The 17,219-nt window shown below is 44.9% G+C and overlaps 2 protein-coding genes across 4 annotated transcripts; one reads left to right on the forward strand and one right to left on the reverse strand.

The window, feature by feature from the left end:
* Window positions 1-49: 49 nt before the first annotated feature.
* mrps18c (mitochondrial ribosomal protein S18C) lies at window positions 50-2,007 on the reverse strand. Its single transcript, XM_015010253.2, has 6 exons — window positions 1,851-2,007; window positions 1,697-1,743; window positions 1,544-1,627; window positions 596-653; window positions 462-521; window positions 50-194 (listed from the first exon to the last, which is right to left on the reverse strand). The coding sequence occupies exons 1-6, from the start codon at window positions 1,990-1,992 to the stop codon at window positions 118-120; spliced, it is 468 nt and encodes a 155-aa protein (XP_014865739.1). The 5' UTR covers window positions 1,993-2,007; the 3' UTR covers window positions 50-117.
* Window positions 142-11,421, forward strand: helq (helicase, POLQ like). Of its 3 annotated transcripts, none has more exons than XM_088010709.1 (18): window positions 142-242; window positions 3,238-3,850; window positions 4,152-4,330; window positions 4,579-4,779; window positions 4,869-4,941; window positions 5,188-5,285; window positions 5,883-5,981; window positions 6,193-6,338; window positions 6,421-6,660; window positions 7,972-8,113; window positions 8,302-8,406; window positions 8,803-9,007; window positions 9,126-9,283; window positions 9,367-9,465; window positions 10,481-10,654; window positions 10,730-10,843; window positions 10,933-11,067; window positions 11,233-11,421. In XM_088010709.1, exons 2-18 carry the CDS (start codon window positions 3,391-3,393, stop codon window positions 11,323-11,325), a joined length of 2,721 nt encoding a protein of 906 aa, XP_087866835.1. In that variant the 5' UTR covers window positions 142-242; window positions 3,238-3,390; the 3' UTR covers window positions 11,326-11,421. The 3 variants fall into 3 exon arrangements, with proteins under 3 accessions (XP_087866835.1, XP_087866834.1, XP_014865735.2); XM_088010708.1 differs by lacking the exon at window positions 142-242 and adding an exon at window positions 2,525-3,125; XM_015010249.2 differs by lacking the exon at window positions 142-242 and adding an exon at window positions 2,525-3,053.
* Window positions 11,422-17,219: the final 5,798 nt, after the last annotated feature.

Here is a 17,219-nt window from a genome sequence, read left to right on the forward strand (position 1 = left end):
TCTCCATCACATGTCTCAGCAGGACAAAAAGGGGAAAGGCAGGAAGAGATGGTGGACATTTTTAAGTTTAATACAAACAAAATCAGCTTTTAACTTTACACACTGGGAGCTGATTCTCTAATCCAGATGTTTGATGCTGCAGATCCTGGGATCCTTCATGAACTCGGGGTATTTGTGTGTCACTGGCATGAAACCTGCAGGTGAACAAAAAACCCCGACCTTCAGCAAAATGAGGAAACAATGTGAGTAAAGCAAACTTTCTGGGTATATGAACTAAATCAGAAAATCCATGGAATGAGTTTTATCAGAACACCACAGCAGACCGGATCCATCACACTGCTGACACGCAACCATCAGCTGCTCCTGCTGCCAACCACCTCATCAGATGCTGGCACCATGTCTGTGTGTGTGTTATTCCAACCCACCAGTAACACACTGGGAGAAGCTGAAGTCTAACTCACCTAGTGAGTGAGCCTTCTTTATAGCTTTAGAGATCTCCTTTTGCTTTTTCCCACATAATCCTGGAGGACAGAGAGAGACACTGTGAGTGGCAGCAGCCTTCAACTCTGGAGAAGGCTGAGCAGCCGCAGCTCACCTGTGATGTGTCGGCCGTAGATCCTGCCAGTGTGAGGAGAGACGAACTGAGACAGAAGCTGAGGGAGGACAGGTGGAGATCAGGTTACTGCAGCACAGTACAGCCACTGGATCTTCTTACTAACAGAAGATCCAAGTAGAGTTGGAAATGTGAAACTGACAGGAAACAGAGCCTCAATAAGACAGCCGTCAGTTCAAACAGTATCGAGGGTTTATTTTTATTCCTGGTGACCAATGGATTAAGTTAGGTTTAAAACTTTGAATCCAAACAAACTGGAAGGTAATAAGAAAGGAAACATTCTAACAGAGGAAATAGAAAAAAATAGAACAAACACAAGATGACAGAAATGGGAATCCATGTGAGCAAACTATACAAAACTAGGTGAAAGCAATCTGATTCATGTACAGATGGGCCCAATCTAGAAACCATCAACACCTTTCAAAGAATATGATTGGATGAAAGCAGGATTGAGTTGTAAATCCTAAACTAAATAAATAATGGCTAAACATATAATGGTTTTATTGATGCCATCTAAAAGAATCAGAGGGATAAAACTGCTGAAGGTCTCCATAGTGATAGTGCAGGGATGAGGTCAGTCCAGATTACTGAGAATCTGTCCACTGAGCAAAGAATGCTTCCTTCAGCAAATACAGGTCAACTTAATGAAAGGGCAACATGGATGGATGGTTGGAACTTTTAGCCTCGGCATGAAAGCTGCCAGCTGAGCTAAACACTGGATGATTCTATCATTTATCACACTGCAGGATATAGAAATTGAACTGTTTCTAAACACCAATTATCCTCTAAAGTTATGATTCCACATTTTCTGGCAGGGCTAGAGTTTTTAGAGATGTAGGTTTAGATGAAGGACGTGTGCTCCGGAGGAGCCTGAGAGCCAGCTGTGTGTTCCTGTTTGCAGCTGGAACCATGAGGCGTTCACTGACCCACCTGGATGTTTTTAAAGTCCACAGTGACGTTGCAGAGCATGCAGCCTTTTTTGGACTCTCTGGACAGATTCTCCACTTTTAGAAGCTACACAGAAAGACATCCCGTTATTACAGACTCGTATTGCAGCCACATAACAATCTACCAGTGTCTTACAGCGTCATCTTTCGGCAGGACTTCAGCGGATGTGAGGCTCCTGTGTGCTGCACAGAGAAAACAGCAGCCCGTTCACACTGACAAATGTTCCGTTTCAACAAACAGGCTTTATAGCTTACACCGCGGAAACCAGTTCAGACTGACAGATACTCACATGTGCTCCTAGGGAGATAGAAAATAGCCTTTAGCCTCTGGAGCCCTCTCACGCACAACATTTTGACCTGACACAGGACAGGAAGAAGCTCCGGGACGACGGTAAACGCGGGCAGTGTCACTGTGGTTCCGAGCGACCACATTTCCAGTTTTAATTAAAATTTATAAAGGTAAAAACCTTTTTTTGTTAACATTAAATATAATGGATGTATGTCTTTTTTAATATATATTTTTTATCAATAATTTCCATCAATCGATGACGATGATTGATAGATTATATATGATCTAATTTATAACGGTCCGTGTTTGCTGATCCAAAAAGACAAAATAGAAAACTTCCCCATAGTTACAAAGGTTCAAACAAAAAACACCCTGTGTTAAAAAAAAATTGCAGAGAGAAATTGTATGTGTCTGTAAAACATTTTAAATGAATATCTATAGTAAGTGGGAAATATATTGAAATCGAAATATTTTTAATCACCAAAATCTAACCAGTTACAACCCAAATAAGTTTGATTTACCTTTTAATCTTTAATTAACTATGTTTACGCCACTGGGTTGTCTATCAACACATCAACAACAGCACGATTAGTTTGGCAAAACACCGTCCGTTCTTCCAATAATCATTGTAAGAGAAACATGTTATTTTAGCGGACATATGAAAACGGAAGTGACGACAGATTTTCGTCTGTTTCGCTCTGACGTCAGCAGTTATCAGTTTGAATGTGCTGAGCGGTTGTTGCATTTTATTTATACTTTCAGGCTATAGCTGCACAGTTCCAGTTACTGTCCTTTAACTTTTTAGAAGGGTATTTTTTTAAAATGTTATTGCCGTTTAGTTTGTTGTGGGAACAAAGTGAGAAGTGATTACAGCTAACTGTAGCTGTCTACACCGCATGTTGTAGCGTTCTCAGTTCATGTTAACTAATTTTCCGACAGGCCGGAAGCAGACATTTATTGTCGTGTATGCTCCAGAGTGCCTCAGATGCGTTAGTGACACCGGGCCCAGTCAGGGATGAGCTGCGGGAGGCTCCACGTCAAAATTAAGCGAGTGTGCGCGAGGAAGAGATCCCGAAATGTTTTTAAGACTCACCTGATCCCTGTCCGAAAGCAGGGGAGAGGAGGAGGAAGAGAAGCAGGGTCAACGCCATGCCTCCTTTCCAGGAGGAGCAGCACCACCATGGCAGAACATAGAGCTGTGGAGGTACCGCGGGGTTCTGTGGGATGGACGTGTATTTACTCTACCAGTTATAGCATGGAAACTCGACAAAAACAAGTCAAAGATTTGTTCTGTTTGCACAACAGTTCAATAACATTGGTGACTTGCTTGTTAAAAGTTGTACATTTCTAAGGCCATTTTTACCTCTCTTCTTGTCTTTTGGTGGCAGTACTGCAGCGACAGTGAAGATCTGTTTGGTGAATATGACAGCATCCTGGAGGATACCTCCATCCTCGCAAAGTTGGAGGAAGCAGAACAACATGAAAGACTGCGATCAGAGAACCTGCAGAGTTTCAGGACTCTGCAGCCTCCTGGAGACCCCATGTCCCAGTCCCCCAAGGGCCCACTCACTGACTCGGTGTTCCATGAGCTGGAGGACAAGGTGTTTGAGGACCTGCCACCCAGTCAGCTGCAGTTTCAGGAACAAATCCAAGATCAGGCAAAGAAAAGCAAGATGCAGGTTCAAAACAAAACCTCTACGCCTTCTCACACTGAGGCTGCAGGAGAAACAAACTCTGAGGATGGAAGCAGGAAACACAGCAAGGCAAGGAGGAGTGTGGCAGACCTTCTGAAGAAGACCATGCTGGGGAACGCAGCGACTCCTGTCGGTGTGTCTCGGACAGCGTTGCTGAAGGAGGCGGTTATTTCTGAGGAGATCAGTGTCGCCATGCAGGCTATGGAAAACATATCAGCTGAGACTCCAGACCTCGGGCCATTCTTTGGACTCCCTAGCAAGGTCAAAGAGCTGATGCACAAGCTGAGAGGAATCCAGAAGTTATACGGTGAGAATAGTGTTCATCAAGAGAGTCACTACGGGAACTGTAGCATACTCATACATCACTGAAATACTGACACTTTTCAGTCCCTCTGGTTCATTTTTGCCAGGCAGATGAAGATCTTTGATTTTTCAAAATACTCTTGTAGAGGTTCACATTTCCAGCAGTCTGCAGCAGAAACATATTTATTAAAAGCTGCAAGAGGGATTTCAGGGTGCTACTGAGCTCTATATTTAATGCCTCCAATTAGCTACAAACTTTACAAAATAACATAGCATCTATCAGCTGATCTGCTTTTGTGCATCAGACTGGCAGGAGGCGTGTCTGAACCTGGAGTGTGTTCAGCAGAGGAGGAACCTGATTTACTCTCTTCCTACCAGCGGAGGGAAGACCCTGGTGGCAGAGATCCTCATCCTCAGAGAGCTGCTGTGCAGGAGGAAGGACTGTTTGTTCATCTTACCGTACATATCACTGGTGCAGGAGAAGGTACTTGAACACACCTCCTCATTTCTGGTGAAAATGGCACCTGCCACAGTTCCAGTATACACAGATAAAAAAAGTAAAGACATGAGCTGGTGACTTTTAAGTTGATTTCTTAGTTTCAGTGAACTCTTAATGTAATAAAATCTGACAAATGCTTAAAGAATTAAAGCTCTTGACAGGAGTCAGATTCATCTTAGACTTTTGCTCTTTTTCCCCCAATCTGTGTTTATATCTCCATCGGGCTTTGCCAGGTGCGTGGGCTGGCTACCTTTGGCCTGGAGCTGGACTTCATGGTGGAGGAGTACGCTGGCAGCAAAGGCAAGTTTCCACCGGTGAAGAGAAGAAACAAGAGATCCCTGTACATCGCTACCATAGAGAAGGCCCACAGCCTGGTCAACTCGCTGATAGAAAGCAGCAGGCTGAACCACCTGGGGCTGCTGGTGGTTGATGAGGTGCAAACTCTTCTCAGTTGAGAGGCAGCTGAGGCGAAAGGAAGGAATCAGAGAAAGTTGACTGCAGGGTTTTTCCTGTTTTTTTGCAGCTTCACATGCTGGGTGATGGCAGCAGAGGGGCTGTGATCGAAATGACTCTGGCCAAGGTTCGGTACATGAGCAGTGAGTGGCTTCTTCTGTCAGACATGATCAAGTTAATTAATCCTAGTCCTCACTCGACAAGTGTGTTTTTCTTTGTTTATATTGTTGTTTGCTTTTTTTTTTTTTTTTTTTTCATAACTGCCCCATAATTATAATGCAGTTGATGGAGACTAAATTCAAATTCTTTTTGTCCCCACAAACTTGATGAATGAAGTTGATTCTGATTGTAATCAATAATTGAATCTAAAGTACTCTTCTGTTTTTCAGAAGCAACCCAGATTATTGGAATGAGCGCCACCCTGGGGAACATCAAGGACTTGCAGATGTTTCTGGGGGCAGAAAATTACACAAATGACTTCAGGCCAGTAAGTGAACAGTGTAGAGTCTGAACAATGTCTCCGTCAGATCTCAGGATTGTATGAGTGCGTTTGACTAAAGTCAACTTGCTGTTGGTCTGTCTGACTAACAGCAATTGTCAACAAACCCAGATAACGTGAACCTCTAGAAGCCCGACTCAGCCTTTCTAATCGAGCTTTTAGAGTTTCACGTTGAGCGTGTGGAAGCCTAGCAAGCGGTGAGGCTTTTATACTTGATGTATAGGTTGGTGCAGTGCTTACAGAAAAGAGAGCCTTCATGGAGGGATCATATACAGGTGAAGCTGCTCTGCAGGAACTTCTTCCAAATGGTTCCAAATAGAGCATGTGCGATCTGATCCAAGTTAGAAAAAATGGAGGTTCAGGTAAGTCGTAGTGTCAGTCAGCAGGGTCAGGCCAACCCCAAAAACCTAGTTCAATGTCAACTATAAACCTATCTTAGCCTGTCTTTGCTCTCACTGTTAATGATATAAAAACAATCATCTTAAAATAAACAAACATCCTGTCGCTGGCTCCATGGACAGAAACAGTCAGTTTGGTTCTGTCGAGCAGTCTCTGCATTAGCTCCACTCTGCTGTCTGTTTCCAGGTTCAGCTGAAAGAATATGTCAAACTGAATGACACCATATATGAAGTTGACCCAAAGGAGGAAAACTGCTTCAGATTCTCCAGAATGCTCAACTATAAAGTGAGTTTGGCATTGATCAGATTGTGTGGAATGGGTTGTCATGGAGGAGTTATTTCTGCCATGTGACTGACTGGCAGTCAGCAGCATCATCTATGATGTAGAACAAACCATCCGTGAAGGATTCTCAGTTTTTAGATCAAAGGTAGCAGGACGAGAAGAGCTGTGAGGTCGTCAGTAACGAGGTGAAACCAGATTCTCTCTCATTCTGCAGTACTCCAGCTCCATGCAGAAGATTGACCCAGACCACATCATTGCCCTGGTAACAGAAGTTATCCCTCTGCATTCATGTTTGGTCTTCTGTCCTACGAAGAAAAACTGTGAGAATGTTGCAGGAATGATCTGCAAGTATCTAAAGGAGTGAGTGAACTGCTCCACCTGTTTGTGCCATGCAGCCATGCATCCACTCGCTGCTGCTCAGACTTCCTGCTTCTCCCCTCAGAGACTTTCTGCAGCACCGTGAGGCTGAGAAGGCCGTCCTGCTCCAGGAGCTGAAGGCCAGTGGGAACGGCTCCATGTGCCCGGTGCTGAGGAGGACCGTGCCCTACGGTGTGGCCTATCACCACAGCGGCCTCACCGCCGAGGAGAGGAAGCTGGTGGAGGAGGCCTACTCCAGGGGCGTGCTCTGCCTCCTGGCCTGCACCTCTACCCTGGCAGCAGGAATCAACCTGCCAGCCCGCAGGTCAGATCAGCTTCGCTTCTCTACTTAAACCCTCTACAGCCTCCTGGGCTGCTGCACTCTAACTGACTCGCTTCATCTTGCTGCTCTTTGCACCTCTTCTGTTTTAATTCCATGTTCAGACAAGCACAGTTACCAAAGCAGCTTTTTCTGTTCATGTCCAGAGGCTCACATGGTGTTTCCCAAGGATAGCGCCGTTATAGTGGCAGCAGGTTGGAGCAGCTCTGCTACCTTAGTTCTGCCCTGTTCATCATCCCTTTGGCTGAGGCGTTGCTGGTTTGGACAATTATTCCTGGATTTCAGCAGTAAATCAGCCCAGATTTCCTTAATGTTGGTAGATGGTGATCAACTGATGTTTTCATGTGAAGGCGATCTCATCCAACGAGCTTATCTACCTCAACAAAGATCTACAAACTAGACACTGTCCTCTTCTGCTCTGCAGTGAGAGTTTTGACTGACATGCCCTGATTTTAGGTCACCAGGTCATGTCTACATGTTTGCAGTCACCAAACTGGTGCTACCTCAGCAACGTTTTTGCTATGCTTAGCAACAAATCAGACAAAAAAATTGTTTCGGCAGGTCAGACTTCTTAAATATCAGCAATCGTCAATCAGCCACAAAGCTTCAATCGGTACAGTCATAATTATTTCCTCTGGTTTTGAATGCAGCAGGAAGGATCTTTGTTCTTAGTTTTTTAAATTTTGGTCAGTAGCTGCAATCTGTAACCATGACAATAAACCGTAGTCTATTGGTTTTACAAATGGGAGCCACTGATATGCATCTAAAAATAACACCTGAACTGTGACCCCAAATCGCACAAGAGTCTCTTCCATCCATCATAATGGGGAGGATCATATCCTGTTTCTGCCTGGTTTGCTTCTTCAGTTCTAGAGGAGCTGAAGAAGCAAAGGAAATGGATTAGCAGATATTCCTAACAACTGATGGAGGCAGCAACAAATGTTACTGTGGCATTTTTTCCCTGCTGTCCAGAATTTGAGCTATTACTATGTCATAACAGTCAGGAGACTATCATACAGCAACAGTCTTTAGTCGGAGACTACTGCAGATTTGTTGTGAGACTGACTGCTACCAGGCATCCTTCCTGCCCACAGCATCACCATCCACAGCAATTCCTTGAGTTTATTTAGATTATATGAACTACAACACTTAATTTCCCTTTGGGATGAATAAAGTATTTCAGAATGAAATGTTTGCTTTCTTGCAGAAGGATGGCTCAGTGAACTGTAGTTTCAGTGGCGACTCAAAACTAAACGAAACAATAACAGGAATATTTCTGTGGCTGTCTTCCTGCAGGGTGATCCTGCGCTCCCCTTATGTGGCCACGGAGTTCCTGAAGAGGAGTCAGTACAAACAGATGGTGGGCAGAGCAGGCCGGGCTGGGATCGACACCATCGGGGAGAGCATCCTCATCCTGCAGGAGAAGGACAGGAGCATGGTAACGTCTGACTGCTTTTTATTAGACATGTTCAAACTTATGTAAGGAAATATGGAAGAGCTGAAGCGTCGCCTGCTCTTCAAGTCTATCAACTTGCACTGGAACCTTCATATGCTTAGTATTGTTGCTTCAGTAAATTCTTTATGGTTGCGGAGCTGTAAAACCCAAAATTGTGGTTTTATTTTCAGGCCAAAGAGCTGGTGTGTGCCCCCATGGAGAGCTGCTATAGCAACCTGATGCAGGACGATGAGAAAGGCATCCTCAGTCTGATCCTGTCACTGATTGGATTAAATGTAAGTGTCTCTCCTTTTGTTTCCTGTCTTTTCTTTTCTCTTTTTTTGTCTGCATCTTAACACACACAGTAAAATCACCTTGGTGCAGTTCTGTCTTTTCATTTTTCTTCTAAGGTCTGTTTGTGTTTCTCATCAGCTGTAGTCTTAATGTCAGGAAGATGGGTGTCTGCATGTGAGCAACAGATCCAGAACACAAAGTTCCATCTCTAACCAGACATACACCCAGAGATGTTGGCAATGAAGTTCTGATGACTTTATCTCCATTTAAGACTTTCTTGCTTCTTATTCTATATTTTGACCTGTTTTCCAGTTTGGATTTCTGCGTTCCTTAGAAAAGAGGAAGAGGTTGAGGCTGAGGTTCATGGTGTGTTTGTGAACTGTGTGGTGTTGCTGCAGATCTCCTCGTCGCTGCAGCAGGTGGAGCAGTTCCTGCATAGGACGCTGCTGTTTGTGCAGCAGCAGCAGCTGTGTGTGGAGCGCAGCCTGTGGGACACCGTCCAGCGCTGCGTAGCCACGCTGCAGGAGAAGGAGCTCATCACCATCACAGCAACACACTCCCCATCGCTGCAGGTCACCAGACTGGGCAGGGCAGCGTACAAAGGTAAACCAGACCTGGTCATCAGAAAACCGTTCTGCCTGCATCAGCACACTCTGAGGGGCGCTTAGATACACACACCAGCCAGGTGGACCATCATCTGATGTGTGTCGTTGTCCTGCAGGCTCAGTGGATCTGTCCTACTGCTCTGTTCTGTACAAAGACCTGTTGAAAGGTCTGGAGGGGCTGCAGCTGAGCAGCCACCTGCACCTGGTCTACCTGGTGACCCCCTATGATCTGGTCCCTCAGTGCAACCCTGACTGGATGGTTTACTTCAGACAGGTAGCCAGCCAGCCTCCATCAGATGTCGCTCAGCAGCCGGCCTCAGTGCTTCCTGCTGAGCGACTGCTGCTTCCTGTCTGCAGTTCACCTTGCTGTCTGCTTCAGAGCAGAAGATGTTTGCTGCTGTTGGAGTCCCAGAGAGCTTCGTGGCCCGGAAGGCTGCAGGACAGACGGTCAAGAAGGTAACGGGGGTCAACATGTTACCATGCACTGAACTGAGGATGGTGAATGATGTGAGGCCCCTGGGGGTCCATGATGTCAGAGCAGGAGCAGGTGGTTTAAGCAAAGCCTGTGAGTAGGGAGAGAGGGAGGCCTGGGGATGAGCAGCAGCATTGGAGGGATCTAAAAATATCACATGATAGTGTTAGTTAATGGGAAGACAACAGCTGTCAGATTTGTTTAAATGATGCTCACATAATGTCATAGTTCAGATAAGCTTCCAGGGAAAGAGTGTTAGGAAATGATCCTGAAATGATGAGGATATTTCAGAAGATCCAGTGGATTTGCTTGAATTCAGAATTCTCATCAAACTACTCCTGGAAGAAGGTTGGTGATGAAATTCTGGGGTAAATAATCAATGGTTCACTTATTATGGATCATAGGTTGTATAATAGAAATAGGGATATTGTCAAAGGTACCAACAGAATAAAAACAAGCAATAATTTGACCCATTTAAAGAAAAGGAAGAGGTCGATCTGAAATGTGTGGTTACAGACACACTGCTTTAACTTCTCAGTGAAGTGATGGAAACACCATGGACTCGATCTGAAGTCTGTAGTCTGACTTAGAAAAGTACAGATAATTAATGAGGTTGTAATTGTTGGATTATTTGAGTTTAATCATCTGCTTTCCTGACAGAATGTTAGGAGTAGTCATTAGGAAAAGGAGCAGGATATTCTGGTGTATCCTGTAGAAAATGGGGCACCTCAGGGCAGTGTCTGGAGTCCATTGATATTTGATATAATTTTTTTATTTTTATGAGTCATTGTGGAAAAGAATACAGGACCTCTGTAATCAACTAGGAACAGTGGAAGTAACAAACTTTTTTCAAAAATATGAGAGAGGTAAAGTTTGGATCACGTTACAGTGTCCAAGTCAAAGTAAAGACCTGAGCCTAACTGTGAATCTTTATCCAAAATGAGTGCTTTGCACAGAGGAATGGTGTGTAGCTGTGTTGGCTGCCTGTCTGCGTTGCAGAGCGTGGATCTGGTGGCAGTGAAGCGGATGTACCTGGCTCTGGTCCTCTTCTCCCTGCTGAGGGACACTGACGTGTGGGCCGTGGCCGACCGCTTCCAGCTCACCAGAGGCTTTGTTCAGACTCTGCTCAGCTCCGCCTCAGCCTTCTGCTGCTGCGTGCTGCACTTCACTGAGGTACCACCGCCTCACTGCCACAGCTAGCATGCTAGCACATCATTTGTTTAACATTTGTCTTGGTGATGCGTTCAGGAGCTGGAGGAGTTGTGGCCATTTAAAGCTCTGCTGCTGGAGCTGACCCACCGCCTCAGTTACTGCGTGAAGGCCGAGCTCATCCCTCTGATGGAGGTGGCCGGAGTTTTGGAGGTCAGGACCAGCTGCTGTCTTTGGAGGCCCGCGCCGTTCTGCCACGGCTTTACCTAGAGGCGCTTTGCTGACGTTCTCCTTCTGTGCAGTTCAGAGCAAAGCAGCTGTACAACGCTGGCTACAGGACGCTGAGCCACCTGGCCAACGCCGACCCTGCCGTCCTCTGCAGAACACTGGAGCACCTGTACCAGAAGCAGGCCAACCTGATGGTGGCCTCAGCCAAGGTGAGGGTCCCTGTGGAGCCAGGCTGAGGCTGCTCAGTCTGGAGCAGAGGCCCTCTGCTTCAACGTCAGCCTCAGCTCTGTAAGCTAGGACAGCAACAGGGTGCTGTGTGAAGCTGTGATGGTAACCTGGCTGTGTCTGTCAGATGATGCGTTTCTGTCTTCCAGATGCTCCTGAATGAGAAGGCTGCAGCTCTGCAGGAGGAAGTGGACGAGCTGCTGACCCTGCCTGCAGACCTGCCACCACAGCAGCTTCTCTGAAACACAACGTCTCAATGCTACATTCAACTCTTGGCCTGTTTTTCATAGGGTTTTTTTAATCTTAGGTTTTCTTATTAAAATATTAGGTCATACAAACTCTGCTCTGTGCTTTATAAACTGCTGCAAGAGCTCCCTGAGTGGAGAAATATCCTCCTGTTTCAGGATCATTCGGATGAATTTCAGCTCAGGCTGCTCTCATAAAAGCTAAATATGCAAAAAGAATTAACATATAGCGAGATGCTTTTTGCGGATGATGTGGTCTGCAGCTCTCACTGGAGCGGTTTGCAGCCGAGTGTGAAGCGACCGGGATGAGGGTCAGTGCCTCCAAATCAGAGGCCATGGTCTTGAGCCGGAAAAGGGTAGAGTGCCTTCTCCAGGGCTGGGGGGTGGGGGGTGTCCTGCCCCTATTGAAGGAGTTTAAGTATCTCGGGATCTTGTTCACGAATGAGGAAAAAATAGAGCTGGAGATCGACAGGTGGATTGGTGCATTGTGTCTGCAGTGAAGCGGGCGCTGTACCGGTCTGTTGTGAAGGGAGAGCGGAGTCAAAAAGCGAAGCTCTCAATTTACCAGATGATCTACGTTCCCACCTTCATCTATGGTCATGAGCTTTGGGTCATGACTGAACAAATGAGGCCACTGATACAAGCAGCTGAAATGTTTCCCTCTAGAGTGTCTGGTCTCTCCCTTAGAGATAGGGTGAGAAGCTCGGTCATCCAGGAGGGACTCAGAGTAGAGCTGCTGTCCTTCACATCGAGAGGAACCAGTTGAGGTGGCTCGGGCATCTGGTCAGGATGCCTCCTGGACGCCTCCCTGGTGAGGTGTTCCGGGCACGTCCCACTGGGAGGAGGCCCCGAGGAAGACCCAGGACACGCTGGAGGAACTATGTTTCTCAGCTGGCCTGGGAACGCCTTGGGGTTCCCCCGGAGGAGCTGGAACAAGTGGCTGGGGAGAGGGAAGTCTGGACCTCCCTTCTGAAGCTGCTGCCCCCGCGACCCGACCCCGGATGAAGTGGAAGAAAATGGATGGATGGATGGATGGATGGATATAGTGAGATGAGCTTGTGCATTCTGTGCCTTTCTAGAAGTGATCACAACACATTTTGTCACATTGCAACAATATTAATGTATTTTATGTCAGACCAACACAAATTAGAGAATAATTGTGAAGTGGAAAGATTTATTTCTTGTTTAATCACAATTGCGTCCAGTGTGTATAAACTCAGTATAAATGCAGCTGGTCTCTGATGGCCTCATAGGTTTGCTAGAGCAAACAGCATCATGGAGACAGTGAACCCAGCAGCTCGGGTTCTAACTGAGGGTCTTCCAGAGCTCTGCTCACTCCACCTAGTGGTGGGAACAGGGTGTGACAGCTGGAAACCCACCAAAGTATGCTGGATGAAGGACAATGTTGATCAGAGAAGCCAGCGATGCTAAATCTGGAGGAGCTACAGAGATTCACCGCTCAGGAGTTAAGAGGACCATTCATCACAACACAAAGAATCCTCAGTCTGTTAGTCTCTATTTGTTCTTACCTCAAATCATTATCGAGGCTGAAACTTAGAGGTAAATGAACATTTGGACCTTTTTGTTTTGCATTTTGTAATTTATCTGAAAATGTGCTATATACATAAAATTACCTTACCTTGTGACTGGTTCTGTAGATAGAGCTGCCTTGGATAAAAAGGGTGTCAACGTTAAAGCTTTAATTTATGAATTAAAAAGGGGAGAGGGGGCAGGGTGGAGGATTGCAATTACAATAATGCAATGAGAAGTGGACTAAAAGGTCCAAGATGCGGGGCACAACTAATTTAGTTTACTTCTATACTGAAGATCTTTATAAACAAATTTTTGTTAAATCCCTCAAGACTTTAGATAAGTGTTATGTTTCCTCTTTGTTCCTTTTAACTTCAGTACTTTATAAAGAAGCACCTTCTCTGCACATGGTACCGATTAAATACCCAAATACCAACCAGTTGAACTGTGGCAACTCTTAATGCCAGAGCTACTTTCTACTGCAATTTCAAACCTGGACATTGATTCCATCATTTGATAATTGTATATATTTGTTTTCTTGTCCTTCGCAGCAGGATTTTCTAATTTGTTTCTTTTTGAGTTTCTGAACATGATGCTAAAGCATCAGCAAGCTGCAGTCTTCATTAGGACAAACTTCTGTTGCTCTGCCTTTTAATCTGGCCATTTGGGATTTTCTTCCCGTTGGTATAAAGGGATTGACAAAAATTGAGGACATTGCATGAAATTCAATGTTAGTTAAGGAAAGCACAAAGCAGGAGTGAACAACTGACTCAGCCAGGCAAAGCAGGCGCATTTGATGATTCACTGGATGAGCATCAGCATGTCTTTAATGAAAGTGTGAAACAGCTTTTAGAGTTATTTCCTTTAACTACAGCTGCAGCTGACAGTTGACTAGAACAGCCAAACTTGTTGCCTGAACATAACGTCAAAATGAAACTTGTTGCCATTGGTAACGAAAATCTGTTTTCCCTGGCTCTGGCATCAGCATCACCACGGTGGGAAACAGTCCACTGTGCAGCTTTCAACTGCACAGATTCTGTAGTGATCCTTAGATCTGGAAGAGAAAAAGCAATCCCAGAGTTAGAGCCCATGACCGGCCAGGGGGTGGGGGACGGTCAGAGGCTGGTCCAGCTGTCTTCCTCCAGCAGCAAACTTTCACTACAGCTGTCTATGATCTCACTGCTGGGCCATTTTATTCACATCCAGCCACAGTTTTCTTCACAGATGTAAAAAAAAAAAAAAGCTGCTGCTTAAACCCCCACCAGGAACCAGGAACAACTTCAGAAGGTTTAGAGAAATGAATGTGGCCTTGGATGAACAGTGACACATGAAACTATCTGACCAGGTTTTATCACATCAATTATCTCTACTCAGCAAATAGGAATTGAAAATGCAGGACCAGTTAAAGGAAGCCCGCTGCATGATTCCACTGCTTAGATGCAACGATGGGGGTTTGGAAGGATATACTTGATCCCTCTTGGAGAGGAGATTCCTTCTTATACCAGTTTCTCACATCCCATCCTGTTTTACAGTCGTTCTGCTGCAGAGCTGCTGCTGTGTTTTGGATCATTGCTCTGCAGATGCACCCAGTTTGGGTTCAGTTTTAGCCATTGGACAGATTACCTCAAATCTGACTCTGGAGTGAGATGTGCACAAGAGAACCTCAATGAACTGGGTCAGAATTCCTTTACAACACTCCAACAGACTGTTGGCTGCAAGCTCTCACTTCTCATGCTGGTTTTCAGAAGCTATGGAATCTTGAGGTGAACTTAACATTTTTTCACATTCAGCTTGAGCATTCTGGCTTGATTTAATAATGTGGAGCTGAGGTTGTGTTTACAGCAAAATGAAAAGTAATAAGGAACATATCTAGTTACTGTTGTGAAGAAGAGTTTTCCTCTTTTGACCTGTGCAAAACCAAAATATGCACTGATGGTAAAATGGAGAATTGCATTAAGTATTGACCAAAGCTGGTCAAACATCCAAACAAATGACTGAAGGTAGCAGATGGAGACTGCAAGGACCAACTCAGACATGAACTCTTACCAGGGCCGTGGAAAAAAGACAAGCCACTGGAAAAATCTTACAATAATAATACAGCCAAATTTTATAGCATTTTTTCAGATACTCAAAGACAAGTATGGAGAAGTTCAGCTGATTCTAACAGGCTGTAAGAACTCCCCATCCCAGAATGCTTTGTCTTTACAATAGGCTTTTGTGATTTGTTTTCTGTTCCTCCATGGCTGGATGTCAGAAATCCCTCCCAGTCCTGCCTGTGTTGAATAAAAACACAGTTCCTTCACAAATAAAAAGCAGTTTTATCAGTAGTAACTTCCTCTGACTTCACTTCCAATCTAATTGTTTCCACAGACAGTAGCTTCATTCAGAGTTTCTGCTACACCACCTCTTTACCCCAAACTCAGAAGTGTTCTTTGTTTTCCACTCAGCCAACAAGTATGAAATGCTAAGAGAGGGAGAATTAGCACATCTGGATTCATGACTACACCCCGGGTCTCCAGTTTCACTTCCACCATTAGGAGCAGGAAAAGGGGGTTATGGACCTGAGACCTGCGAACGTTCACGGTTGATTTAGAGGGTTCGGCTTGTGTAACGCCAGAATTCCATCTCATTCCTCAAGGGTCTCTGCAGCCCTGTCTGACAGGCTGGAGGAAAAAAAAACTTTGTGCACATTGAAACAACCATTGTGCTCCGATGCTGCACACACACCAGCAGCTGTGTATATCGGCAGGAGAGGATTATAAAAAGGCTTCAGTGTTTGGCAGAGCTCCAGTCTGTGAAGATCCGTTACCCTGGGAGAGACGGGGAAGAGGCATGGGGTGGCCGCTGCATGTCTGCTCCGTTACAACCTCAGACAAGAGGCGACAGAGTGACCTCTTCATTTCAGACAAAAGGGGGGAAACTCTGTTTGGGCTGTGTGTGTTCAGATGGAGATAAAATTCCTGAATAGAAACCAGAAGGACCAAACAAACAAGCAGAACAACATGACTGGTATCCATGACAACTCCAGATGTTTTCAGCTCCATCATGTTCTGGTTCAAAACACCCACTAAAAGGTTTGGAGGACTTTTGATCAGAGCTTTGCTCCCCTGAATATTGGCCTGTCATCACCATCAAATGTGAGCTCATGTACACCAGGTGGCCCTCCACCCCCCCACACCAACATCATTGCCACTTGTGCCCATCCTGTCTTCCTACCCTGGATAACAGTGGCTCAGTAGGTAGGAGTTCAGCCTGTAACCGGTGGGTTGCTGGTTCAAACGCTCCCTGTCTGACTCATTGTTGTGTTTTTACCTTGTCTGCTGGTGGTGGTCAGAGGGTCCGGTGGTGCTGTGTTGCCTCTGTCAGTGTGTCCCAGGGTAGCTGTGGCTACAGTGTAGCTCACCGCCATCAGTGTGTGAATGAATGACTGAATGTAGTGTGAAGTGCTTCAGAGTCGTCTGGATTAGATCAAGCATTCTACAAGTACATCATTTACCCACCTTTACATACTTCAAATAAGGAACTACCAAAAGTAAAGAGTTACAAAAGATTACATTACATTACATTAAAACAGTTTTTCTAAATCCTGATCTTCAGGGAACACTGCCCTAGAGGAATTCTAGTCAGAATTCTATTAAATGTAACATTTCTATTTATTTAGAGATCAAAGGAAGTGACATGTTTCATTGTTGGAAAATCTAGTTTTATAGATATGCTAACAGTCATAATGAAATGTCTAGGTCAAAGGTGGACAACATCTAAACCATTCGGGACACCAACCAATAAGAAGTGACTTTGAACACCACTTAGTTAGCCAATCAGCTCCTTGGGTCCCATACGTCCTCCTCTGACTTTATACCAATATTTTGAAGCAAAATATTGGAGCATAAATTAAGGTTAAATCTACCCAGAACATCCTATTGTTTTCAGCTGCCAATTATGTTTTTTATATTGAAGATGTCCTGGTAGTACTTTAGACCAGTTTTAACCATATGCTTGTTATTTTTCAGGAAACACCAATTTTTTGTATTTTACTTTTTTTTTATAGTGGTTTCCATTTCTAATTTCAGCAGAAAAAGGGAAAAATAATTATTAAAATCATACTGAATCCTAAAAACCCCCAGATTTTTAAGATCTTCTCATTTTAATAATAATATGTAAACTATAACTGGCAGCAAACTGTGACCTCATTTCGAAATGTAATCTGAGAGAGTCTGAGCTGCACAAAGAGCAAACAGGAGAATGTTCAGGAAGAGAAGAGAGCTAACAAAGAAACACAGAGGGTGAGTTACGAGGTAATGCATCCTAATTGCCGCCAGGATGCTCTCTGCATGGGGCCCCAATTGAATTGTGAGTGGGAC

This window comes from Poecilia mexicana, unplaced genomic scaffold (genome assembly GCF_051168715.1).
Source record: "Poecilia mexicana isolate PSO_F unplaced genomic scaffold, ASM5116871v1 scaffold_12, whole genome shotgun sequence".
NCBI lineage: Eukaryota > Metazoa > Chordata > Actinopteri > Cyprinodontiformes > Poeciliidae > Poecilia > Poecilia mexicana.

What these genes read in the sequence shown, in the direction of transcription:
- mrps18c (XM_015010253.2), bottom strand. Translation starts at nt 1,992, where the DNA reads ATGTGGTCGCTCGGAACCACAGTGACACTGCCCGCGTTTACCGTCGTC. An exon ending in TGGACTTTAAAAACATCCAG is followed by an intron (nt 654 to 1,543) that starts GTGGGTCAGTGA and finishes GTCCTCCCTCAG; the next exon opens with CTTCTGTCTCAGTTCGTCTC. An exon ending in AAAGAAGGCTCACTCACTAG is followed by an intron (nt 195 to 461) that starts GTGAGTTAGACT and finishes GTTCACCTGCAG; the next exon opens with GTTTCATGCCAGTGACACAC.
- helq (XM_088010708.1), top strand. Translation starts at nt 2,865, where the DNA reads ATGAGCTGCGGGAGGCTCCACGTCAAAATTAAGCGAGTGTGCGCGAGG. An exon ending in ACACAAATGACTTCAGGCCA is followed by an intron (nt 5,286 to 5,882) that starts GTAAGTGAACAG and finishes GTCTGTTTCCAG; the next exon opens with GTTCAGCTGAAAGAATATGT. An exon ending in AGGAGAAGGACAGGAGCATG is followed by an intron (nt 8,114 to 8,301) that starts GTAACGTCTGAC and finishes TTTTATTTTCAG; the next exon opens with GCCAAAGAGCTGGTGTGTGC.